Genomic DNA, 27,799 nt, shown 5'->3' on the forward strand with positions numbered 1-27,799 from the left:
AGTGGTACTTAAGTACAACAAGAGACTTTTATTTTTCTATTTTACAACTGATTCCTTACTTTCCATATAGTTATGTAGTCTCCTTTTCAGTCATATTTAAAATTAGGGTAGAGATATATCGCTGACAACTCCTTAAAAAATTACATAGAATAATTAGAAGAGAAGTTTTTCCTTTATACTGAAAAGTGTCATCTCCTTAAAAGCTTTGACTGTATGTAAGAATCAAGTAGGTAATATTTTGAGAAATTTATATCTTGCCTTTTTCAGTTTCCCATTGATGTTCCATCAGTTAAAAGGGAAATATTTTTCAGCAAAATCATGAGTTGGTTAATCCTTATTAAGTGATACTAATTCCAGGAGAGTTCCTTATCATGAGTTATGTTGTTTCTCAGTGGAAATCTGCACTCCACTTCTTTAGGAGTCGAATGAATTAGTCTCTGCCCAGAGTCACTGGTCTCCAGAGACTGGCCTGAAGCAGAGAATAGTGATAGTCTTACTGGTTGAAGTCAGTAAATAGTTTTTGAGCAAGTGTTCTGTTTGAGAAGCCTCAGTAGGCCCTTCAGTGAATGCCACAATACTTGCCCTTCAGGTGCTTTCCACAACGTGCTATTCTTTCTAAGGCGTGGGATAGTGTGTATAGGAGCAGACATGAGATATGTGGAGAAAGAACATATTCCTCCGCTGAAATGAATAATCCATGGCTTGATAGAGGAGGTGATGTTTGATCTGCTGGCATGAAGGCTGGGTAGTGAAGGAATTGCACATCGTATAGTGGAGTGATAGGAAGGAGAGAGAAAGTGAATAAGAAGGGGAAAAGGAAACAAGTCATTTCAGCAATAGGAAGACAAATTTTGCGGAAAACACTGTTTCTTTTCTCCCTCTGATAGTATAAGGGATTACAGAAGCTGCCACAGAACAAGTATTGATTTCTTGTTCTTTGGAAGACTTTCTAAACTTTTTAAACTTATATTCTATTAAATACTGTATTATTAGAAAAAGACAGTCTTTTTCATACAGTGTGAAAATAATGTGTGTGTGCCTAGAACTTTTTGGAAAGGAATCTGGCAGTAACTATCACAGTTAAATATACACATAGCTTATTTTAGCAATCCCTCTTTTGGTAATCATCTAGAAATAAAAGCTCCAGTTAATTTAGTAGTGTTAATACAGTAAGACAATTTAAATGTGTGAAAAAGGACTGGACATTTGGTTAATGCATTTGAAGAAGAAGGAGCCTGCCTGTGGGTGAGATTGCTCTTTTAATTGTGGTAGACTATGAGTTGCTTCTATCCTTACTAAAATCTCTCAGAATTAGAAAATGGAGTTGGAGTTCTGTCTCTCTGATGTAGATCTGCACATTACTTTTGTGAACAGGGAACGATAAGAGATACATTTATATCCCGAGCCACCCTGTTTGGAAATTAGGGAGAATAAATAGGGCATTTTAAATTGCACTGTAAAAGAAAGGGCTCTTGTCTTGCTATTCTGTGACATTTGCCAAGCATCTGTTCTTCACTTGAAAATCATGGCTTAACTTTGTATTGTTTTGATCAAAGCAGTGGTTTAGGCCTAGGGGTGTTGGGAAAAGGTTGATACTAGGGCAGTGATGGCGAACCTATGACACACGTGTCAGAGGTGACAAGCGAACTCATTTTTTTTGGTTGATTTTTCTTTGTTAAATGGAATTTAAATATATAAAATAAATAGCAAAAATATAAGTCTTTGTTTTACTATGGTTGCAAATATCAAAAAATTTCTATATGTGACACGGCACCAGAGTTAAGTTAGGGTTTTTCAAAATGCTGGCACGCCGAGCTCAAAAAGTTCGCCATCACTGTCCTAGGGTGTGTGTGTATATATTTTTTGAAAATCACCTACTCGTCCAATTTAGGGATGTTGAATTTCTCTTGAAACTTCTATCTGCTTTTCTCCTACACTTCTCATGTACACTACATGGACTTGATTTTATGTATCAGGTACAAGTTTCATTTAGAGTCTATTTAGTAGATCTGAGTTTGTATTGGTTGAACTTAGTAAGAAATTAGAAATAGAGTTCAGATTCATTATTGGGGATTTTTATGTTGCTGTTGTTTCAAAAAAGCTATGGTGCCCAGCGTGTGTGGCTCAATGTTTGAGCATCAACCTGTGCACCAGGAGGTCTCTGGTTTGATTCCTGGTCAAGGCACATGCCTGCGTATGGGCTCTATCCTCAGTGGGGGTCGTGCAGGAGGCAGCCAGTCGATGTTGATGTTTCCCTCTCATTGGTGTTTCTATCTCTCCCTTTCCTTCTCTCTCTCTAAAAATCAATAAAAACATTTTTTTAAAAAGCTGTGTTTCAGTAACACAATTTGAATTTTGTGGGAAACAGTTTATTGTCTTCACTATCTGATAAACATAGACAGAGAACCCCCTGAAGGCTGGGTGCCTTTGAAGCCCTAGCAAAGGTCGGAGCTAGGCGCCACCTCTGTTTGTCCAGACAGTGGTAGCTGAAACTACTCCCCCATTTATTATTATGTAAATCCTTGCTGATGGGTTAGTCTGCCTGTTGCAGGGTGTCACCTGCCTAAGGGCTATGGTATGGGTGCATCCCAGATCAATAAAAGCTTGGTGAGGCCTGAGCACGGGTGGAAGTCCTTCCCCTTGAGTTGGACTTGCCCGCCTGGTCCCCCAATATTTCCAAATTATCTCTTGTCTTTTCACTTTCATTTGTGTGCGGCTCTGCTTCCAGTTCCTAAACCCTGACCCATGGGGGACGTGGGAAGGAAACACTCAACAGAATTTAACTCATTCAGTTTTTAATATTGTAGCATAAGGGGGTAGAACACTGTAGTCCTCATATCTGGGTTTGAATCCTGGGACTGGGAACAGATTATTCAACCTTGCTAAGTCTTACAAGAGTGGGGATAATGATAATGGTTGTTTTGACTGTTAAAATAGATAATGGGTATAAATCTGCTTGACACCTAGTAATTGCTTGACAAATGTTCACTAACCCTGTTGCTACTCTCACCACCGTCACTGTCATCACCATCTTTGTTCTCCACTTGGGTAGCCATACTCTGGTGCTGGCTTTTTACCAGTTATCCAGGATAGTGGAAAGGGCTGTGGGCACATAGAGGCTACCTATGAATTAAAGAAATGGGAGGTAAAGCCACCTGCTAGTAACAACTCATAATAGGTTGATTTTATAGTTACATGTTCTTCAAAATAACTTATAGGACATAACTTTTGAAACCTAAATTTAATGGATCCATTTTAAAACTTAGGTAGTTTCAACAACTATTGGATTTTATGGCCAGAAATGCCTTTTTTTGGTTTTAATTGTGAAAATTAAGTAATCTATTACAGTGACAAAAATGAAGAGTTAAAAATCACATTGGCATGGTGTTCTTAGTCAGCTGGGGCTGCCATAACAAAATACCACAGATTGGGTGGCTTACACAACAGAAATTTATTTTCTTATAGTTCAGAGGCTGGGAAGTCCAAGATCAAGGTGCCAGTAGGGTTGGTTTCTGATGAGACCTCTCTCCATGGGTTGCAGATGGCCACTCTCCCTTTGAGTCCTCTGTGGCCTCTTCTCTGTGCACATTCATGAAGAGAGATGGATCTCTGGTGTCTCTTCCCCTTCTAAGGACTGAGGCTCCACACTTATCACCTCATTTAACATTAATTACCTCCTTAAGAGCCCCATCTCCAGATATAGTCAGGTTGGGGATTGGGGCTTCAACGTAAGACTTTGGGAGGATACAATGCAGTTCATAACACATGGTAAAATAAAATACCTTCTTTAAGATCGTTATATGTAAACTAGAGGCCTGGTGCATGAGATTTGTGCACTGTGGGGGGGAGAGGGTGTCCCTCAGCCCGGCCTGCCCTCTCACAGTCTAGGAGCCCTCGGGGGACGTCCGACTGATGGCTTAGGCCTGCTCCCCTAAGCTGGCAGTCAGACATCCTTAGCACTGCCATGGAGGCAGGAGAGGCTCCCGTCACTGCCACTATACTCGCCAGCCGTGAGCCTGGCTTCTGGCTGAGTGTCGCTCCCGCTGTGTGAGTGCACTAACCACCAGGGGGCAACTCCTGCATTGAGCATCTGCCCCCTGGAGGTCAGTGCACGTCATAGCAACCAGTCATTCTGCCATTTGGTCAATTTGCATATTAGCATTTTATTATATAGAATTCTTTGCGGGATTTTGTTTTGAAATCTCAGTGTAACTTAAGGATTTGCTTACATAGAAACTAAGAGCAATAATTGTATTGTGTGAAAAGCTGGAAACTGGTCTGACAGTTCTATTTCCATTCTGCATGCACCTTCCCAATTCCCTTGTCTGTGAAAAAAAATAATATATTAAGAAAAATAAAGATTTCTTCAATATTTTATAAAACATGAGATATGACAAATATGTTTTTTCAAAGTATAATAATGGTCAAGATTCACCTGCTTTAAAAATGATGACATCATTATATTAATTCTAAACTTGCTAATATCTCCTTAAGTATGTTTTCTTCCTTTTTCCTCAGCAAAGATGAACTCGCAATTAGTAAACTGTTTGTTTACTAATAAGTATTTGCAGTCATATTCATTTGCTTCATTATCATTTTCCCCAACTCCCAATATTTTTTCAATTTATTTAAACTAAAAAAAATTAATAGTATATCCATTTCTCCCATCACTCCACCCTCCACCTCTGGCAACCACCAATGTATTCTTTGTATCTATGACCTTGGGGTTTTGTTCTTTTGTTGTTGTTTTTATAGACTCCACATATAAAAGATATCATGTCTGACTTATTTTATTTAGCATAATGCCCTCGAAGTTTGTCTATGTCACAAATGGCAAGCTTTCATTCTTTTTTATGGCTGAATGATAGCCTTCAAATGTGGAGGAGGAGAAATAACCAATTCCAGCAACCTAAAACTGTTCTAAAAATAATGTCTCTAAAAATGTCAATTGACTGTAGATACATGGACTTATTTCTCGACTTTCAGTTCTGTTTCATTGATCGATATGTTTATCCTTATACCAGTACAGTTTAGAATTACCCTAATTTTGTAGTAAGTTTTGAAATTGGAAAGTGTGAGTTCTCCAACTTTGCTCTTCTTTTGGAAAATCGTTTTGGCTAATCTGGGTTCCTTGTAGTTATTTTCATAAGAATTTTAGCTTGCTGATTTCTACAAAAATGCTCTTGGGATTTTGATAGAGATGCATTGATTATGTAGATCAATTTGGACATATTTTTATCTTAACACTATTAAGTCTTAGGTTCCATGAACACAGAATGCCTTTTCATTTTTTTAGGTCTTTACTTCTTTCATAAATGTTTTGTAGTTTTCAGTGTACAAGTATTACTTCTTTGTTAAATTTATTTGGTATTTTATTCTTTTCGATGCTATTATTAAAATAGAATTGTTTTTCTAATTTCAATTTCTAATGTATAGAAATACATTATTTATATTTGTGCTGATCCTAGATTCTGCAACCTTGCTGGACTTGTTTATTGGTTCTCATTGTTTCTTGTGTAATCCTTAGGTTTTTCTTTGTATAAGATCATATTATCTGCAAATAGAGGTAGTATCTCTTTTTTAAAAAATAAATCTTTATTGTTGAAAGTATTACATATGTCCCCTTTCCCCCCATTGCTCTCTCCAACCCCTCTTTCCTCCCAAAGCCCTCACCACTCTACTGCCTTGTCCATGGGTTATGCACATACATACATGAGTTCATTGGTTGATCCCCCCCCCCAACCCTCCCCTTCATTCCCTCTGAGGTTTGACAGTCTGATTGATGTCTCCATGTCTCTGGGTCTATTTTTGTTCATTAGTTTATGTTGTTCATTAGATTCCACATATGAGTGAGATCATGTGATATTTATCTTTCTCTGACTGGCTTACTTCACTTAGCATAATGCTCTCTAGTTCCATCCATGCTGTTGCAAATGCATAGTATTTTTCTTTTTCACAGCTGCATAGTATTCCATTGTATAGATGTACCACAGCTTTTTAATCCATTCCTCTGCTGATGGGCACTTAGGCTGTTTCCAGATCTTAGCTATTTTAAATTTCGCTGCTTTGAACATAGGGGTGTATATCTCTTCTTTCTTTGCAATCTAGATTCCTTTCTTTCCTTCCTTCCTTTCTTTCTTTTTTATTTATTATTATTTTTTTTTGATTATTTATTTTTTTGCCTTACTGCCCTGGCTATAATCTCAGAGCAGTGTTAAATAGAAGTGATAGGAGTAGACATTCTCATGTTAATCCTGATCTTATGGAGAAAGCTTTCAGTCTTTCACCATTGACTATGATGTGTGCTAGGGGTTTTTTATAGATGTACTTATCCGGTTGAGGGAGTTCCCTTCTATTTCTAGCTTGTTGCATGTTTGTTTGTTTTTTATCATGAACACATGTTGGACTTTGTCTAACAATGATTTTTCTGTCTTTGGAGCTTTTACCTTTATTAATATAGTATATTGCATTACTTGATTTTCATATGTTGAACCAAATTTACATTCCTTTTTTTTTTTTTTTAAATATATTTTATTGATTTTCCACAGAGAGGAAGGGAGAGAGATAGAGAGCTAGAAACATCGATGAGAGAGAAACATCGACCAGCTGCCTCCCGCACATCCCCCACCGGGGACGTGCCCGCAACCCAGGCACATGCCCCTGACCGGAATCGAACCTGGGACCCTTTCAGTCCGCAGGCCGACGCTCTATCCACTGAGCCAAACCGGTTTTGGCCAAATTTACATTCCTGAGATAAATCCCACTTGGTGCTGGTATAAGATCCCATTTCTGTGTTGCTGAATTTAGTTTACTAGTATTATGTTAAGAATTTTTACATTGCTTTGTGCCCACTCAGGGATATAAAAGAAAATTTTTACATCTGTATCCATAAGAAATATTGGTATGTACTTTTCTTTTTAATAATGTCTTTGTTTGGTTTCAGTGTCACAGACTGGCCTCATAGAGTTAGTTGAGACGTATTTCTTCCTTGCTTGTTTTTAAAAGAGTTTATGAAGGATTGGTGTTAATTCTTTTTTTTCCAGGGTTGTGGCCTGGTGAGGGCTCTCCCTGTGGGTTGCAGATGTCCCTTTTGTTCTTTGTCCTCACATGGCCTTTCTTTGGTGGCTGGGTCCAGAGAGTGTGTGCTCTTGGTGGTGTCTCTTCTTACAAGGACACTAATTCTATTGCTTTAGGGCCCTGCTCTTATGACCTCATTTAACTTTAATTACTTTCTTAGAAGCCCCATCTATAGATATAGCCACACTAGGCTTCAACATAGGAATTTTGGAAGAACACAAACATTCACTCCATTACATAGTCTATAGCAGCCGTGGGCAAACTACGGCCCGTGGGCCGGATCCGGCCCGTTTGAAATGAATAAAACTATTGAAAAAAAAGACCGTACCCTTTTATGTAATGATGTTTACTTTGAATTTATATTAGTTCACACAAACACTCCATCCATGCTTTTGTTCCGGCCCTCCGGTCCAGTTTAAGAACCCATTGTGGCCCTCGAGTCAAAAAGTTTGCCCACCCCTGGTCTATAGTCTCATTGGAGAAAGATGAATGAGAAGTTGTAAATGAAAGCTACCTGAAACAATTTTCATTTGCGTTCAGTATTATCAGTGTACAAATGACAGGGTTGGAGATGTAGACCGCTTTCAGACCCCTTTCTGAGATCTCAAAATAGGTTTCTATTCCCCACCCCCTCATTTTTTTCTGGGACTTATTTAGGTGTTTTATTTTGTTTGGTTAGTTGGTATTTAAAAATAAGTCTTGAATCTTATTTTTGATTCAAGACATCTTTGAATCATTCTGCTTATTCCTGCCACTTCTATTGTTCATTTTCTAATCATGTTCTCTGCTTTTTATTTTTTATGTTTTAATATATTTTTAATTTATTGAGACGATTTGTGGCCTAACATATCCTGTAAAATGTTCCATGTACACTTAGAAGATTATGCAGTCTGAGTATTCTGTTGGTAGGTGGAGTCTTCTTTATGTCTGTTAGGTCTAGTTGGTTTATAGTTGTTCAAGTTCTTATTTTCCTATTGGTCTTCTGTTTAGTTGTTTTATTCATTATTGAATGTGGCGTGTTGACGTACCTATTATTGTTAAATTGTCGATTTCTCCTTTAAATGCTCTCAGTTTTTGCTTCATGTATTTTAAGGCTTGGTTGTTACTTATACAATATGTTTCTAATTGCAATGTCTTTTCCACAAATTATCCCTTTTATCAGAAAATATCCATTGTCTCTAATAACGATTGTGTGTCTTAGAGTCTATTTTGTCTGATATTAGCATAGCCACTCCAGCTTTCTTTTGGTTACTGTTTGCATAGTAACACTATTTTTTTTCATGAGGCTCTGTTCATGTCTTTTCCTTTCCCTGTGTTTTCATCCTGTTTATATCTTTGAATGTAAAATAGTGTTGTCAGCAAATAGTTAGATCATGATTTTTTAATCCATTCTGCCGATCTCTAACTTTATTTTTATTATTGAGTCTACTTAAATTTAATGTAATTACAGAAAAGGCAGGAATTGCATCTGCCATTTTGCTCTTTGTTGTCTATATTTTTATGGTTTTTTTAGTCCTCCAAAACTGCCTTCTTTTGCATTAAATACTTTCTAGTATACCATTTTATTTATTTATTTATTTATTATCATTATTATTATTATTATTATTGTTATTATTTTTAGAGAGAGAGGAAGGGAGAGGGATAGATAGGAACATCGATGAGAGAGAAACATCATTGATCAGTTGCCTCCTGCATGCACCCCTACTGGGGATAGAGCACGCAACCTGGGCATGTGGAAATCGAAGCAGTTACCTTTTGGTTCCTGGATCGATGCTCAACTGCTGAGCCACACCACCCGGGCTCTAGTGTACCATTTTAATTGCCTGTTATTTCTTTTAATGTGGGTTATAATTTATGTTTTAGTTTATAATAATCCAATTTGTATTAATACCAACTTAATTTCAATAGAATGTAATAACTTTAATTCTGTATAGCTTCAATTCTTTCCTGCTCCTTTGTGATGTTATTGTAATATAACCTATGTCTTTATATCTTATACTAGGGGCCCAGTGCATAAATTCGTGCACCTTGAAAGGAACTGTGGACCGAGAGGCTGTGGTGAGCACAGGGGTGGGTCTCGGCCTATCCTCCATGCCGCTGCCTGGCCCCTTCCACTGTGACCCCTGGTCCCATGTCTGCCAGCAGCCCCATTCCCACTGCTGCTGCTCCCATGCACTGACGTCACCGGCCCTGCTCAAACCCACTGATGGTGCAGAGTGATTGGGGCTGGCACCAGCAGTGGGTGCGAGCGGGGCCGGCGCTGTCAGTGGGTGCGAGTGGCGACTGCTGCCCTAATCACCCCTCAGGAGCAGGGAGAGGTGCAGAAGCCCTCAGGGGCGATTGGGGCTGGCAGATGCTGCTTGCACCCACTGATGGTGCCGAGTGATCGGGGCCGGTGCCCGGCACTGGCAGTGGGTGTGAGCGGGGCTGGTGCTGGCAGCAGGTACAAGCACCAGGCAGGACTGCAGTACACGGGAGCAAAGAATTTTTAGTAACCACCAGAGGCTCGCCCCAATGACAGCACCCCGCCTTGGTCTGGCGCCCCTGCTCACCTGCTCCACCATCCTGCCGCAGCCAATGCTTGCCATGTTCTGCACTCTGCCGCCTGCTGCCGACACCTGCCATGTTTCGCATGTGTCCCCTGGTGGTCAGTGCACATCATAGCGACTGGTTGTTCAGTTGTTTGGTTGTTCTGCTGTTCAGTCTATTTGCATATTAGGTATAGATAGATAGATAGATAGATAGATAGATAGATAGATAGATAGAAAGATAGATAGATGCTGCTCATCAACATAGATCTATAATCATTACTTAATGCAGTTATCTTTTAAATTATATAGAGGAGCAAAGAGAGTTACAAACAAAAACATATTTATGCTATTTTTTATATTTACCAATATAGTCACCCTTACTAGTGCTATTTATTGCTTAGACTTTGAGCTACTGTAGAGTGTCCTCTCATTTCAGCCTTAAGAACATCCTATAGTACTTCTTGTAGGACAGGTATGGTAGTGACAGATTCTCTGTTTTTGTTTAGCAAATGATGCCTTAATTTCTCCTTCATTTCTGTAGGAATGTTTTGGTGGATATAGGATTCTTGATTGACCGTCTTTTTCTTTCAGCACTTTATGTTATCCTATTCCTTACTGGCCTTCACAGTTTCTAATGAGAAATCACCTGTTAATCATTTTGAAGATCCCTTGTATGTGAGGAATAACTTCTCTATTTTTGCTTTTAAGACTCTCCCTCCTTCTTTGACTTTCAATAGTTTGATTATGATGTGCTTAGGTGAGGATATGTTTGAATTTATTATACTTGGACTTTATTGAGCTTCTTAGATATTTAGAATAATGCTTTTTTTTCTAAATTTGAGAAGTTTTCACAGTAATTTTTAATTTATTTTATTCTTTTATTTTTAAAATATTTATTGTTGAGAGTATAGATACCCCTGTTCCCCCCCCCCCCCCCCACTTTACCCCTCTCCACCTGTGCTTTCTCCTTTATTTCTCTAGTTATAGGACTTCCATTTCACCAGTTTTCAGGTGGTTCTGAATGATGGTTGTTCTGTATTTTAGTTGTAATTTTGACGTGGTTGTAGGAGGCAGTGAGTACCAGCATTTACCTACGCCACTATCTTGGTTCTCCTCATGATCATTTTAAAAAAATTCTTTCTGCACCTTTCTCTTTCTCTTCCCCTTCTGAGGCTTTCATTAGGCATAGGTTGATAAGTTTGATGGTATCCCACAGGTTTCTGAAACTCGTTAAGTTGTCTTCATTCCTTCTTATTTTTTTCAGTCTGGATAATCTTAATTGACTTATAGTCAGGCCCATTGATTCTTTCTTCTGCCTGTTCATATCTGATATTGAGCCCCTGTAGTGAATTTTATATTCTGGCAATTGTACTTTTCAATTGCAGAATTTCTGTTTGATTCTTTTAAAAAATATAATTTCTATCTCTTTATTGATAGTCTCTGTTTAGACATTATTCGAATACTTTAGTCTTCAGACATGCTTTCCTTTAGTTCTTTGAACATATTTAAAATTGCTAATTTAAAGCCTTTGCCTAGTAAGTCCACTGTCTGGGCTTGTCTGCTCCCCCCTCTTCCAGTGTAAAAACCAGTGATGGCGAACCTATGACACGCGTGTCAGAGGTGACATGCAAACTCATTTTTTTGGTTGATTTTTCTTTGTTAAATGGAATTTAAATATATAAAATAAATATCAAAAATATAAGTCTTTGTTTTACTATGGTTGCAAATATCAAAAAATTTCTATATGTGACACGGCACCAGAGTTAGGTTAGGGTTTTTCAAAATGCTGACACGCCGAGCTCAAAAGGTTCGCCATCACTGGTATAGACCATACTTTCTGGCTTCCTTTAATATCTCATAATTTTCTGTGGATGTTTGGACATTTTAAATAATAAAATATGGCTACTCTGAACATCAGATTCTCCCCCTCTACCCCCCGCTCCGAATTTGTTATTGCTGTTTGTTTGTTTAGTGACTTTCTGAACTTTGCCATGTATGATCACTAAAGTTTCTGTTCAATTAGCTTGGTGACCAACTAATGATTAGACAAAACTTTCTTTAAATGTCTGAAACCAGTAAGTTGCACAGTCTTTGCCAAAGGGCTTTAGGTGTATGGTGGGGCACACCTTCAACACTCATCAGGCAGTTTAAAACTTTACCTTAGTCTTCATTTTATGCTTGTACAAAGCCTCAAGGTCAACCTCAGATGAAAGCTTAGGCCCTTCTCAGACTTTTCCTGAGCATGCTCACAGCCCTTACATGTGGCTGATTATCTAGATTTCAAGCCTTTTAAAGCACACTATGGATATCACATTTACCAGCTTTTCCTCTTAAGACTTTTTTAGTTGCCCAACTGTTATCCACTGCCTTAGGAAACCTCAGTGTTAAAAACTTGCCTCTGATTATTTTCAATAAATCGCCCCAGAGAAAACGCAGTTTACAATGTGTCAGGTCTATGTCCGGTCAAATAAAGACAGTCTGGTGCTGTCTTCCAGGGAAACACCAGACAGTTCAAATAATGGCAGTTCTCTGGGAATGAGGCTTGGAATGAGTTCTATTCCTGCTCTGCTCCATTCCATGTCTGCTAGGCTGCTGTTTTACAAGCTGTAATTTCAGGTTATTAGTTTTCAAGGTTACCACAGATTTGAGGTGGGGAAATGGAAATAAAGCAAGTTAAAAACACCATAAATTCTTCCCAGATAGCTGCAAGCCTTTGGTTAATTTTCAGAGTTCTGAAAAGATATCCTAAAGAGTTTTCCAGCATTATTATTTCTTCTGTGGAGCAATTTTGAGAGGTCCTTGTTCCACAATTTCTCTGACATCCCTCTTCATTTTTTAAAATCTTTGTTGTTGAGAGTACTACATGTGTCCCCCCCTCCGCCCCCCACTTCCACCTCCACTCAGTTCCCACCCCCTCCTCACCCCCCAGGCCTTCACTACACTGTTGTCTGTGTCTGTGGATTATGCATATATGCATACTAGAGGCCCGGTGCACAAAAATTTGTGCACTCGGGGGCAAAGTGGGGGTCCCTCAGCCCGGCCTGTGCCCTCTCGCAGTCTGGGGCCCCTCGGGAGATAACGACCTGCTGGCTTAGCCTGCTCCCGGGTGGCAGAGGGCAGGCCTAATCCCTAGGTGCAGCCTCTGGTTGGGCTCAAAGCAGGGCCAATTGGGGAGTTGGGGTGCCGCCCCCTGTCATGCACAGAGCAGGGCGGATTGGGAGGTTGCAATGCCACCCTCAGTCACGCTCAGGGTAGGGCCGATTGGGGGGTTGGGGCACCGCCCCCTGTCACACTCAAGGCAGGGTCGATGGGGAGGTTGTGGTGCCACCCCCTGTCACGCACAGAGCAGGGCCAATCAGGGGGTTGGGGCGCTGCCCCCTGTCACGCACAGAGCAGGGTCCATCAGGGGGGTTGGGGCTCCTTACCCTGTCACACACAGAGCAGGGTCCATCAGGGGGTTGGGGAGCTCCCCCCTGTCACGCACAGAGCAGGGCCCATCAGGGGGTTGAGGAGCTCCCCCCTGTCACTCACAGAGTAGGGCCGATAGGGGAGTTGGGGCACCGCCCCCTGTCACACACAGAGCAGGGTGGATCAGGGGGTTGGGGCGCCGCCCTCTATCACCCACAGAGCAGGGCCGATCAGGGGGTTGGGGCGCCACCACTGTCACACTCAGGGCAGGGCCGATGGGGAGGTTATGGCTCTACCCTGTCACACACAGATCAGGGCCCGTGGCGGGGGGGGGGGGGGGGGGGGGGGGGTTTGGGCGCTGCCCCCTGTCACACACAGAGCCGCAGGGCAATCAGGGGGTTGGGGAGCTCCCCCGTATCAGGCACAGAGCAGGGCTGATCAGGAGGTTGGGGCGCCTTCCCCTGTCACGAACAGAGCAGGGCAGATAGGGAGGTTGTGGCCCCACCCCCTGTCACACACAGAGCCGCAGGGCTATCAGGGGGTTTGGGCGCTGCCCCCTGTCACGCTGATCCCGGTGCCGGGAGGCCTCGCGGCTCCGCTGATCCTGGTGCTGGGAGGCCTCGCGGCTTCGCTGATCCCGGTGCTGGGAGGCATATTACCCTTTTACTATATAGGATAGAGGCCTGGTGCATGGGTGGGGCTGGCTGGTTTGCCCTGAAGGGTGTCCTGGATCAGGGTGGGGGTCTCCACTGGGGTGCCTGGCCAGCCTGGGTGAGGGGATGATGGTGTTTGCAGCTGGTCACACACCCTTCAGGGTGGGGGTCCCCACTGGGGTTCCTGACCAGCCTGGATGAGGGGATGATGGCTGTTTGCAGCTGGTCACACACCCTTCAGGGTGGGGGTCCCCACTGGGGTGCCTGGCCAGTCTGGGTGAGGGGCTGAGGGCTGTTTTCAGGCTGACGGGTGACTGAAGCTCCCAACTGCTCCTTTTTTTCTTTTTTTTTATTCTGGGCCAGCTTTAGCTCTGGCTCCAGCTCTGAGGCCTCTGCTGCTGAAAGCAGGTATCTAGTTTGTTTGGGTTCTATAATTGAAACACTGTATAACTCCAGCTCTGAGATCCAGGCTCACTGAAAGCAGGTTTCTGGGGTTTTGTTTAGCTTCTATATTTGTTACAGTGTTTCAAACTGCAGGCTCAGAGGCCAGCAAGGCAGGCAGGGAACGTTGGTTTCCTCCGTCACTGAAGCAAGCAAGCCTCATGTTAGTTTCAAGCTGCCTGGCTGCCGGCCGCCATCTTGGCTGGCAGTTAATTTGCATATCGCCCTGATGAGCCAATGGGAAGGGTAGCGGTCGTACGCTGATTACCATGTTTCTCTTTTATTAGATAGGATAAGTTCTTTGGTTATTCTCTGCCCTGCCCTCCCTTCTGAGATCTGTCAATCTGTTCCATGCTTCCATGCCTTTGGACCTATTTTGTTCGTTGGTTTTTGTCCTTTATATTCCACATATAAGTGAGATCATGTGATAATTGTCTTTCTGTGACTGACTTAAACGAAATAAGCCTGTTCATTTATTTTTAACTTCAAGGTTGTTTCTTTCATTTTTGGGAGTAGAAGAGACAATATACTTGAAGAGAAGGAAGACTTAGATTCTGTTGCAACTATGTGTATGACATTTTCTCTCTTAAATTTTGGACCCCAGGTTTCCATCTGAAGAGGAGGGATGCAAATACACTTTCCCATCAATTCTGTGGAGTCTGTGAACTAAATTCTATTATGTATGTGGAGATACTTTGGTCCCTTTGGAAGAAAAGCTTCATACCTGTTACTTCTAGTTCTTCCCATGTGTGTCCTTCATCAAACCACGAAACCAATTGCTTATTTTTCTCTGCCTCCACTCCTTCCTCCCCCTCACCTCTTTTTTAAGAAAGAGAAAAATGTTCTTCTCCCTGTAGACATGCCGATAAATTTAAATTGCTTTAAACATCTTTAAAAGTACTTGAAAACGTTCAGAAAAAAACCTGTTATTTGCCCTTTGACTGGAAATTATGATTATTTTACGCATATGCATATATTTTAATGTAATCTTGAATGTGATTATTAAAAGTTTTTATATTATACATAAAACTAGAAATAGAGTTTTGAAACCTACAATAGTCATTTATATTACCCGCTCCTGTCCCCCCCCCCCCCCCCCTTTGTCAAATATCTCCCTAGCTCCATCAATTTCAAACTTGTCTGTGGAAAGTGGTTAGAATACATGGCTTTTTAAAAAATTGGTCAAATATACATAACATAAAATTTACAGTTTTAATGATGTTTAGGTATACAATTCAGTGAAATTAAGTGCATTCACATTGTTATGCAATGTATGCGTCTCTTTTTGAAAAATACAGATTTCATAGTTCCTGAACAATATTTTGCTTTTTGAACCAATGTTGTTATTAAAAGTAAGTAGTGTGGACTATACTGGATTTTGCTCTTCATTTTGAAGGAAGCTATAAGATTTATAAAATGTAGTAGTTGTTGATTTCATTGGTCATGTTTCCTTTACCTCATTTCATTTCTGAAAACAACTTGAACAACCTAATTATTCATGCACAATAAATATGCTTAACTCACATCTCTTTTGGTGCTGTAGGTTGCAGTGCAGGCAGGAATTAACTCGGAAACAGCCATGTCAAGAGGATTGTATCAACCAGCAACAAGCTTTATGGGCCGCCAAATGTCAGCCGTCTCAAGCATTGGAGATTTCAGTACAGAGCAGAAATCTCCCCAACCCACAAAGAACTTTTCAATTCCTGACCCACATTCACACCAACAGACAGCCCAGAACTGTAATGTGACAGACAGCTATGTAGTACAAACTAATAGTGACACAGAGTGCTTAAATAAGTCTGACAAAATAGATGGAAAGACATCTCTTCAGATTGGTGAGAAAATGCTAGTCACAGCCAGCGTTCTGTCTGAGGAGGAACAAACTCATTGCCTGGAGATAGGAAGCAACACACGTCATGGCAAGAGTAATTTATCTGAAGGCAAAAATTCTGCTGAACTTCATTCCCCGTTACAGGAAAGATTAAGTCCAGAGAACAGAACCACTGATTTAAAGTGTGACAGTTCCAGCAGATCAGAGGGATCGGAGAGAGAAATACTGACACAAAAACATATTGAAGTCAAGGAAGAAAGAGCCAGACCGCCTACCTCTCTGCTATCAGTCTCAGAGTACTGTGCATCTGAAAACAAGTGTTCCCAAGACAAGCATTCCGCTGGGGAAGTTTTCTCAGGTGGGGTGAGAGGCTGAGATTATTTGCTGATTTTTGTTTGGTATTTAGTTTTTCTAGTTGGTATTGGTCTTATGTAAGAACAAAATATGCACTAATTTTAATCTTTGTCAAAAAACAAAATAGTGTCTTTGCCAACAAATTCCATTCTAATGAGTTCTTAAGTGGGCATGTGGAAATATCTTTGCAAAAAAAATTAATCTCATTTTTAAACCCACTGTGATATTTTAAAAAATATTTTAATGAGTTTTTATATACTATAATGAGTTGTGGATTGTTGCTATATGCTTTTCGATGTGAAGTAATTCCGTCTGTGAGGTGGAACATCTTACCTTGCTTCTCCCTGAGGTTAGTGATCAGTAATCTAATCATATCCCCTCTTACAGATCATCTTCCTCATGCAGACCCAGAGTCACAGAAGCCCTTCCGAAAAATGCAGGAAGAGTGGGAGGAGGACAGTTTGAACAGCAGCAGTGACCTCACCGTTTCTGTAAGTGAAGATGATCTGATTTTAAAGAGCCTGGAACCACAACCAAATCCAGGTGACAAGATGGAGGGAGAAGATGGAATAGAGGCCTTAAAATTAATCCGCTCCAAGCAAGAAAGAGATGCCCCATCCACTGAAAAACATAATTGTATTTTGCAAACCATGAGCTCTCCTGATTCAGAAAAGGAATCCTCTACTAACTCACCAAGACAGTAAGCCATTCAATTTTTTTTTCACTGTTCTGTGTTGAATTATAGACATTTTTAGAGACCAGTTCACATGGAATGTATTATTGCACACTCAGTCATGAATGTGTAAGTTCCTTAAGTCTCATAAGTAGTCTTTTAGATAAAATTTTATTTTTTTTCCTTTTTTATGAAGTAGCTTTAAAAATCTGATTATTGTTGAATTTAAGGTGATTAGCAGTTTATAATCATATCCCAACAATCTCTGGTTAATTCATAAGTTATTCCCCCTACCCTCCATCTTTTTAGAAAATAAATCATTTTAAAGTTCTGATAGCACACAAAGTAGCAAACTGTTAAACTTACTAGGAATTCAGCTTTAGCGACTAAGAACTTATATCTAATTAAGTTGCTTAATCCCTACATCACTTGCCAAAGTAGTATTCTGGTCATTTGATTAAATAGGAGTTAATGAATTCTTCTGAGGGTATATCTAAGCCAGCTTTCCTTTCTGAATGTAAATATGAGGACATTGAAATTTTTCATGTTAACTTGGAATAACATCAGTGTTATATATTTTGAGCACTTATAGTATTTAACTCATAAAGGCGCTCTCTCTCTCTCTTCCTCCTTCCCTTCCTTCCACTCTCTCTAAAAAAATCAAAGGAAAAAATATCCTCAGGTGAGAATTGAAAATGGATTTATTTTATTCTTCTTGTGCCTGAATAGTATTCCATTGTATACATATATTTTTTTATTCATTCATCCATCGATGGACACTTAGGTTGCTTCCGTGTCTTGGCTATTGTAAGTAATGCTGCAGTGAACATGAGGATGCATATATCTTTTCAAGTTAGTCTTTTGCTTTCTTTTGAATAAATAACCAGAAGTGAAATTGCTGGATCATATAGTCATTCTATTTTTAAATTTTTGAGGAATCATCATAATGTTTTCTGTAACTTCTGAACCAATTTTCAATCTCATCAACAGTGCACAAGGATAGAATTCCCTTTTCTCCACACTCTTGCTGACACTTATTTCTTGTCTTTTTTTAAAAATATATTTTATTGATTTTTTTACAGAGAGGAAGGGAGAGGGATAGAAAGTTAGAAACATCGATGAGAGAGAAACATGGATCACCTACCTCCTGCACACCCCCCACTGGGGATGTGCCCGCAACCAAGGTACATGCCCTTGACTGGAATCGAACCCGGGACCCTTCAGTCCACAGGCCGACGCTCCATCCACTGAGCCAAACCGGTTAGGGCTCTTTTCTTTTTTATAATAGCAATTCTAATAGGTGTGAAATATCTCATTGTGGTTTTGGTTTGCATTTCCGTGATGATTAGTGATGTCAAGGACCTTTTTGTGTACTTGTTAGCTATCTGTTTGTTTTCTTTGGAAAAAATCAGATCATTCTGCACATTGTTCATTGGATTTTTTTGCTATTGAGTTATATGAGTTCTTTATATATGTTGGATATTAATCTCTTATTAGATATAGTATTTGCAAACGTTTTCCCTCATTCTGTAGGTTGCTTTTTCATTTTGTTGATAGTTTCCTTTGCCGTGCAGAAGTTTTTTAGTTTGATATAGTTACACTTGTTTATTTTTGTGTTTGTGGCCTGTGCTTTGGTGTTATATCCAAGAAATTGTTGCTAGGACCAATGTCAGGCAGCTTTCCCTCTATATTTTCTTCCAAGGGTTTTATAGTTTCAGGTCTTACATTTAAGTCTTTAATCCATTTTGAGTTTATTTTTGTTTATGATGTACAGCATGGATCCACTTTCATTTATTTGCATGTGGCCATCCAGTTTTTTAACACCGTTTGTTGAAGAGAGAGACTTTGTGTATTTTTCCCATTGTGTATTTTTAACACTCTTATCAAAGACTAATTGACTGTATATGCATGGATTTATTCTGTTCTATATATCTGTGTTTATGCCAGTACTATATTATTTTGATTACTGTAGCTTTGTAATGTTTTGAAATCAGGAAGTGTGAGTCCTCCAGCTTTGGTCTTTTTTCTCAATATCATTTTGGCTAGTCAGGGTCATTTGTGGTTCCATGTGAATTTTAGGGTTGTTTTTCTATTTATTTAAAAAATGCCACTGGGATTTTGCCCATGAACACAAGATATCTTTTCATTTATTTCTGTCTTCTTTAATTTCTTTCGACAATGTTTTGTAGTTTTCAGTATACAAGTCTTTTGCCTCCTTGGTTAAGTTTATTTCTAAGCATTTTATTTTTTTTGATGCTATTGTAAATGGGATTGTTTTATTAATTTTCTTTTTGGATTGTTCAATGTAGAGAAATGCAACTGATTTATGTGTGTTGATTTTGTATCCTGTAATTTTACTGAATCAGAGTATAAGCATTTTAAAGTTATTTCCCTGAGAAGAACATTAGGGTGTAAGCATAACTAGGAAAGCAGACCAAGGTCTGACTCCGTATCCAAGATCAGGAAGAGCAGAAAGAGCCAGAAAAGGATCTGAGGCGAGGCTTAGTGAAGACCAAGGAGAACCGAGGTGTGCTGCAGACACCAAGCAGAGTGTTTCCAGTAAGGTTAGAAAGATTAAAGAGCCTTTTCAGGTCCCAGAGCTGGTTGGAAGAGCAGCTAGCATCCAAACTGACAGGTCATGCTCCAAGTTTCTGTGCTCTACCACACACATCACAAGCATGACGGCGATGTACTGATCAATAGCACCACCTCTGTGCCAGGGCCTGTGTCAGCGCTTCATTTATAATTATTTATTCCTATTATCAGCACCATTTTATAGAGAAGGAAACTGAGACACAGAGAGGTTATGTTCAGTCACAAAATAGCTTATCTGGATCCAGAGTCTGCATTCTGAACTAGGATCCTGGGCTACCTCCCTCCTCTACCGCCTAAATAATGGCAGTATCATCAAGGATAAATTTTATAAGGTTGAATAAGGAAGATCGAGAAGCAAATTTGATTCTTTAATTAGAAAAGGGAAATAAAACTAAGCAGTGCCAGTTTGACCTTTTGCTCTGTCCATATTGATTTTTGTGCCTTCCAACCTCAGATAAGCTGATGGAGTGCTATGTGCCCTTCTTCAAGCTTGAACGAAGTACTTGCAAAGCTCCTTTGTTCTTTCTCCCTTGGAGTACTACTGAGAGCAAAATGTAGTGCTGCCTTTTAAGTCAAATGAAAGCCTTGCTTTCTCAAGGTCATAAAAAGCTGATCTCATCCAGTGATTTTGATTTTAATTTAGTCCCTCTTCAAAGTTAAATATAGAAAGTTCTTGCAGCTGAGAAAGAGTTGCTGCTGAAAATTATATTGCCTGGAATAATAGGTTCCAACTGTGTTCTTTTCGAATTTACCCTAGTTCGCTTTAAGTGGATCTGGAAGCATATTTTAGATCCAGTGTCTTTCAGAAGTGATGATGCCTGCAGGTATCTTTTCTCGGTTGCTTTTCTCCTTCACCACTATCACTTGTTTTTCCTGGACATGGCCTCTGCCGTTCAACATTGGTGGCCCCTGAGATATTTCTCGTCACCCCATTCTGGTTTTTGTTCCCAAAGTAAGGTTGTGCATTACGCTTTCGAAAAAATAACCCTGTGCCAGCCAGGAGGGCTATTAGTGTATCCCCTCATGTTCTACCTGGCACTTCATTCCCCATTCTCGCCTGTGCCTCTCCTGTTCGCTACCTATTTTGAGCTGAAAAAAACTAAGACTTTCCTTATCTTTATTTTGGTTTACACTGCAAAAGTCCAGAACCAGGCAGTATTCCTGAGATTTGATCCTCAGCAAAATAAGCAGTAATTGCGGTCATTACCACTAGGGGGTTCTGTACAGATGTTAAAAGACATCCCCATTGACCAACTGAAACCTGGTTCCCAGCCTTTGCCAACCATCTCACCACAGGCTGCTGGCCTGAGTCAGAGGAGGTGGGTGGCCTGGAGCAAAGGCAGGTGTGGGGGATACTGAAGCACTTGCAGAGGTTGCAGGGGTGGGCAAACTTTTTGACTCGAGGGCCATAATACGTTCTTAAACTGGACCGGAGGGCCGGAACAAAAGCATGGATGGAGTGTTTGTGTGAACTAATATAAATTCAAAGTAAACATCATTACATAAAAGGGTACGGTCTTTTTTTTTTTTTTTTTTTTTAGTTTTATTCATTTCAAACGAGCCGGATCCGGCCCACAGGCCGTAGTTTGCCCACGGCTGGGTTACAGCATGAACAATTTGCTTTAACATTTCTTGCAAGGCAGGTCTACTGATGTCAATTCCCTCAATTGTTATTTGATTACTTATTCTTCAGTGCTCATATGTATATTCAGGTTTTCATTCATCTTGAGTCAAATTTGAAAATGTATAATGTACTATAAAGAGATCTATTTTCTAAGTTTTCACATTTGTGAGCATACTTTATATTTTAGAATGTCTACTGTGTCAATAATTATTCCCTTTTCTCTCATAATTTTTTGTCTGCCCTGTTTTTCTATTGATCATGTCTGCATAAGATTTGTCTATTTTATTAATTTCTTCAAATAATCCAATTTGATCCCATCTATTGCTTTTTTAAAATCTCATTCCTTTCTATTATTATCTTTTTAAATTTATCTTTATTGTTGAAAGTATTACAGACACCCCCTTTTCCGCCCATTGACCCCTCCCTCCCATGCCTTTGCCACACTATTGTCTGCATCCATGGGTTGTGCATATATGCATATAAGTTCTTTGGTTACTCTCTTCCCACCCCCCAACCCCACCCCACCCCCTCCTTCCCTCTGAGATTCATCAGTCTGTTCCATGCTTCCATGTCTCTGGATCTGTTTTGTTCATCAGTTTATTTTGTTCATTGGATTCCACATATAAGTGAGATCATGTGATACTTGTCTTTCTCTGACTGGCTTACTTCACTTAGCATAATAATCTCCAGGTCCTTCCATGCTATCTCAAAGGGTAAGAGATCCTTCTTTTTACTGCTGCATAGTTTTCCGTGGTGTATATGTAACACAGCTTCTTTATCCACTCATCCACTGATGGACACTTGGGCTGTTTCCAGATCTTAGCTATTGAAAATTGTGCTGCTATGAACATAGGGGTGAATATATTCTTTCTGATTGGTGTTTCATGATTCTTAGCATATATTCTTAGGAGTGGGATCACTGGGTCAAATGGCAGTTCCATTTTGAATTTTTGAGGAAGCTATACTGTTTGGCATAGTGGCTGCACTAGTCTGCATTTCCACCAGCAGTGTACTAGGCTTCCCTTTTCTCCAAATCCTCACCAGCACTTGTCATTTGTTGATGGTATCCATTCTGACAGGTGTGAGGTAATACCTCATTGTCGTTTTAATTTGCATCTCTGATGGTCAGTGACCTTGAGCATTTTTCATGTGTTTCTTGGCATCTGTATGTCCAATTTGGAGAAGTGTCTATTGAGGTCTTTTGCCCATTTTTTAATTCAATTATTTGTCTTTAAGTTGTATGAGTTCCTTATATATTTTGGATATTAATCCTTTATCAGATGTGTCATTGTCAAATATGTTCTCCCGTACAGTGGGCTCCCTTTTCGTTTTGCTGATGGTTTCTTTTGCTGTGCAGAAGCTTTTTATTTTGATGTAGTCCCATTTGTTTATTTTCTCCTTCGTTTCCTTTACCCTAGGAGCAGAGATGAACCCCCTGCATTGTGCCCTGTACAGATTCCTGCCCACAGAAGCCATGAGCATAGCGCATAACAAAAAGCTGTTGGTTATTGTTTTGCACCACTAACTTTGGGTTAGCTTGTTACACAGCAGTAGATTACCAGGATAGCTGTGATGATTGGTTGAAGAAGATTAGCCATTCCAGATTTCAGGGGAGAACTGCAGTTTAAGCAAAGGCTTTGTAGACAAGGTACCATGGCCCATCTCTAGGGAACTATTGTTACTTCAACCAAAGGAGTGGCTCACGTGGCAGAGTATAGCACCCCTGAGGCCAAGGGACACAGCCAGGGATAGTAGGTCTTTTCCTCATCTCTTCATCCCAGACATGCGCAGCCAGCTACCTTGTCCTGCTTCAGGAAAGGTGTACTTACCCGGAATTAGGGATGTGCTTGTCTGACGCCCCTTGAACTCTGACACTAACAAGAAAAGCTTTTCACCTGGTTCCTAGGGTCTACCCAGTTAGCTTTTATTGTTTTCTTGCTCTCATCCTCCCTGACTTTCCTCTACATTTAATCCATTTATTCATTTCTACTGATAATTTGTTATCATCTACTTTCTTGTTTCTTCTTTTGTCTTTGGAATTCTTTTAGCAGCTTGTTAAGTGAATGAGTATTTGAATAATAAATTGTTTCACTTCTTCACTTTAATTTAGTGCTGACCCTTTGAAAGGCCCAGCAGCAATCCAGCATCATCTTTGCAGTAGTCCTGTAATATTTGATTTATAGATACTCATACAGCAGGAGGCCATTAACAGCTCCGTGCCTGTCCCTTTCCTGCAGGTGCCCTCCCTGGGTGCGGCCACTCCCATTTCATGGTCATCATGGAGGGGGACCCTGAGCACTGAGTCAGATTGCAGAGAGACATCTGCCTGACTGATCTGAGCTCCCCTTCAGTGGAGGGTGACTGTATTGGACCCCATTCCCATTCCTCAGAGTTAATTGGCCCCTAGGAGACTCACTTATCCTGGAGAAGTGACATACTGACTTATTTTAGGGTCTGACCACTACCTAAGCCCTCCATAAGCCCGTCCACCATCTCATTGTGCCTCTGGTTTCTTCTGTCCCTGGATCCCCTCACATTCTGTAACCCTTGCCAGCCAGTGTGAGTTCCTTGTCTGTTCTCTTACAGACACATGTATACATACATATAAAGACAGACAGACATGTCACTGCACAACACAAGTCTGATTTTATGATCCCCCATTTGTCATTAAGCCCCAGCAAGGTTTTTTCTCCTAAAATTATTGTGACCAGAAAGGGTCTGCCTGTGTCCCGCCTGTAGTGTTTAGGTTCTTGACTTTGTGCAGGAAAAATTTTACAATACAAGTCCAGGTGATTATGAGGGAACATTTGTTAAATCGGGGAACAGTAAAGCAAGAAAGGGCTTAGCATAACAGCGATGGCGAACCTTTTGAGCTCGGCGTGTCCGCATTTTGAAAAACCCTAACTTAACTCTGGTGCCGTGTCACATATAGAAATTTTTTTATATTTGCAGCCATTGTAAAACAAAGACTTATTTTTGATATTTATTTTATATATTTAAATGCCATTTAACAAAGAAAAATCAACCAAGAAAATGAGTTCGTGTGTCACCTCTGACACGCGTGTCATAGGTTCGCCATCACTGGCATAGAAGCAACAGGAGAGCCTAGGCTGGGTTCCCTTAGCTCTCTGGGAAGTCAGAGAAAAGGGGGCCTTAGGGACAGGTTCAGGGGTTTGCCTGGGACGAGCTGCTGCTGCCCATTGCTCCCCTGGTTGCAAGCCTCATGGGGTCCTTTGGAGTTTAGGAGTGGCATGTCTGTGGGGGGAGAAGTGGGGGAAGGAGAGAAGAAAGGGAATGGTGGGGGCTGCTCCCCAGAGGGGGAGCGAGTGCTGGGCACTTTGTCTTGAGGCTTTATCTCTTTCTTGAAGGTGGGACTCTTAGGGGAGATTTCAGGGGAGGGTTTCAGCAGAATATTCGTCAGTTTTCTAGGTATGTTCCTTCAGGGTCATGACCTCTACTGATTGGTCAGTGTCAGGGAAAGCGGGTCGTCAGTCATTGCAGCGGGTCCAGGTGTCACCCACCTGGTTTTGCTGCTTTTCTGGGCCTGAAGATGAAATACAACTGAGGCCTAGATGTTATCTCTAGGGAAGTGACCTGTATCTGCTGTAAATTGCTCTGTCAGTTTGTTCAGCTGTATGCCTGTTTCCCTATTCCACTGTCCTGGCTTACTGGCCTGCCTCACTGTCAGATACCCTTTTGCCAGAAGTACCCTCTTAGAGTTTAGTTACAGAACTGATTATGATAACATCTAATAAACAGAAGTATTATTTTAAGTTTTTTTAAAATTATTGTTTAAAGTATTACATAAGTCTCCTTTTTCCCCCAATTAACCTCTCCCCCACCACCCTCTCCCCGAAGCACAAGCCCTCCCTCCCACTACTGTCTATGTCCATTGGTTTTGCTCATATGCATGCATACAAGTCCTTTGGTTGATCTCTTACTCCCTCACCCCCTGCCTTTCCTCATAGGTTGGACAGTCTGTTCGATGCTTCTATGTCTCTGGTTCTATTTTTGTTCATCAGTTTATGTTGTTCATTATACTCCACAAATGAATAAGATCATGTGATATTTATCTTTCTCTGACTGGCTTATTTCGCTTAGCATAATGCTCTCTAGTTCTATCCATGCTGTTGCAAATGGTAAGAATTCCTTCTCTTTTATAGCAGCATAGAATTCCACTGTGTAGATGTACCACAGTTTTCTAATCCACTCGTTTGCTGATGGGCACTTAAGCTGTGTCCAAATCTTAGCTATGGTGAATTGTGCTGCTATAAACATAGGGGTGCATATATCCTTTCTGATTGGTGTTTCTAGTTTCTTGGGATATATTCCTAAAAGTGGGATTACTGAGTCAAATGGGAGTTCCATTTTTTATTTTTTGAGGAAACACCATACTGTTTTCAACAGTGGCTGCACCAGTCTGCATTCCCACCAGCAGTGCACGAGGGTTCCTTTTTCTCCGCATCCTCTTCAGTACTTGTCCTTTGTTGATTTGTTGAGGATAGCCATTCTGACAGGTGTGAGATGGTATCTCATTGTTGTTTTGATTTGCATCTCTCAAATGATTAGTGACTTTGAACATGTTTTCATACGTCTCTTGGCCTTCTGTATGTCCTCTTTTGAGAAGTGTCTATTTAGGTCCTTTGCCCATTTTTTGATTGGATTGTTTATCTTCCTTTTGTTAAGTTGTATGAGTTCCTTGTAAATTTTGGAGATTAAACCCTTATTGGTGATAACATTGGCAAATATGTTCTCCCATGCAGTGGGTTTTCTTGTTGTTTTGTTGGTTTCTTTTTCTGTGCAAAAGCTTTTATTTTGATGTAGTCCCATTTGTGTATTTTCTCCTTAGTCTCCATTGCCCTTGAAGCTATATCAGTAAAGATATTGCTATGACATATGTCTGCTATTTTGCTGCCTATGGAGTCTTCTAAAACTTGTATGGTTCCCCGTCATATGTTTAAGTCCTTTATCCATTTTGAGGGTTTTTTTGTGTATGGTGTAAGTTGGTGATCTAGTTTCATTTTTTTGCATGGATCTGTCTAATTTTCCCAATACCATTTATTAAGAGACTGTCTTGACTCCATTGTATGCTCTTGCCTCCTTTGTCAAATATTAATTGAGCATAATGGCTTTGGTCAATCTCTGGGTTCTCTGTTCTGATCCATTGATCTATATGCCTGTTCTTGTGCCAATACCAGGCTGTTTTGATTACAGTGGCTTTGTAATATACAGTGGGGCCTTGACTTACGAGTTTAATTCGTTCTGTGACGGAGCTCATAACTCAAATTACTCGTATGTCAAATCAATTTTCACCATTACAATGACACGTGATACTGGGCTGATGTTGTGGTGTTCACTGTGACGGTCGCTGCGCCAACTAGCGGTGGGGTATCTGAAGCTGGCTTGTAACCCGAATTTTAGCTCGCAACTCAAAGCAAAAAATCGACCGAGAGACCGCTCGTATCTCGAAAAACTCGTTAGTCGGGACACTCGTAAGTCAAGGCCCCACTGTAGCTTGATATCTGGTATTGTGATCCCTCCAATATTGTTCTTCTTTCTCAATATTGCTGTGGCTAATCGAGGTCTTTTTTTATTCCAGATGAATTTTTGGAGAGTTTGTTCTAGGTCTTTGAAATATGCCGTTGGTATTTTAGTGGGGATTGCATTGAATCTGTAGATTGCTATTGGTAGTATGGACTTTTTAATGATGTTGACTCTACCAATCCATGAACACGGTATATTCTTCTATTTGTTTATGTCTTCCTCTATCTCTTTTTTCAGCATCCTGTAGTTTTCTGAGTACAGGTTCTTTGTCTCCTTGGTTAATTAATAGTCTTTTTTAAACTTTTCCAAAATGAGAACTTGATTATATTGAATTTTTGAAGGTATAAAGTTATATGACAATCAAACATTTTCCCTCAATGTTCTTTTTTGCAGCAGATATTTAAGGCCGGGTCACCTTAGGTGACTGGCTTCATAAATCTGTGTGCACCGCCGATTGGTGAGCACAGGTAACACTCTAATAATGACACTCCTCTGGTCATTTAAAATTAATTTTTTTTTTAAATATGTATTTCAGAGAGAGTAAGGAGAGGAAGATGGAAACATCAATGATGAGAAAGAGTCATTGATCAGCTGCCCCCTGCACACCCCCTACTGGGGATAGAGCCCACAACCCAGGCATGAGCCACGACCAGGAATCTCACCCTGACCTCTTGGTTCATGGGCCTGTGCTCAACCACTGAGCCACACTGGCCAGACAGTGAGTGCCAATTTAAAAGAAACCCAACGAACAAGAGCAATCATTCTGGACTTCACCTTCCTACCAAGGAGAATTTTTATCAGCCCAGATGTTAAGTATGGGATCCATAGTTATCAAAGAGAAAATGGATTGAGAACACTTACCCATTTCATAAAGCACATCTGCAGCCATCACAAGTAATTCTTGGCTGCTAAAACACATTATGGTTCAAACAGTTATCCCTGTGTGAGGGTGGAGGGAAACATCTATTATAAACTCTCTCAGGCCTCCCAGTGCCTCATTAAGGGGGAAAAAAAATGGAACAGAATGATGAGGTCGGGTTATGAGGCCAAAGTGGGGGAAAAGGCAAG

At 40.5% G+C, this 27,799-nt stretch overlaps 1 protein-coding gene across 3 annotated transcripts in view; it reads left to right on the top strand.

The window, feature by feature from the left end:
• Nucleotides 1-27,799, top strand: part of KIZ (kizuna centrosomal protein) — a 120,188-nt gene that overhangs the window by 24,107 nt on the left and 68,282 nt on the right. For all 3 annotated transcript variants that reach the window (XM_036322772.1, XM_036322771.1, XM_036322773.1), the window contains 2 exons: nucleotides 15,654-16,299; nucleotides 16,683-16,995. In XM_036322772.1, coding sequence (XP_036178665.1) covers nucleotides 15,654-16,299; nucleotides 16,683-16,995 — 959 coding nt within the window. The remainder of the gene's footprint in view (nucleotides 1-15,653; nucleotides 16,300-16,682; nucleotides 16,996-27,799) is intronic.

Source organism: Myotis myotis, unplaced genomic scaffold, assembly GCF_014108235.1.
Source record: "Myotis myotis isolate mMyoMyo1 unplaced genomic scaffold, mMyoMyo1.p scaffold_m19_p_9, whole genome shotgun sequence".
NCBI lineage: Eukaryota > Metazoa > Chordata > Mammalia > Chiroptera > Vespertilionidae > Myotis > Myotis myotis.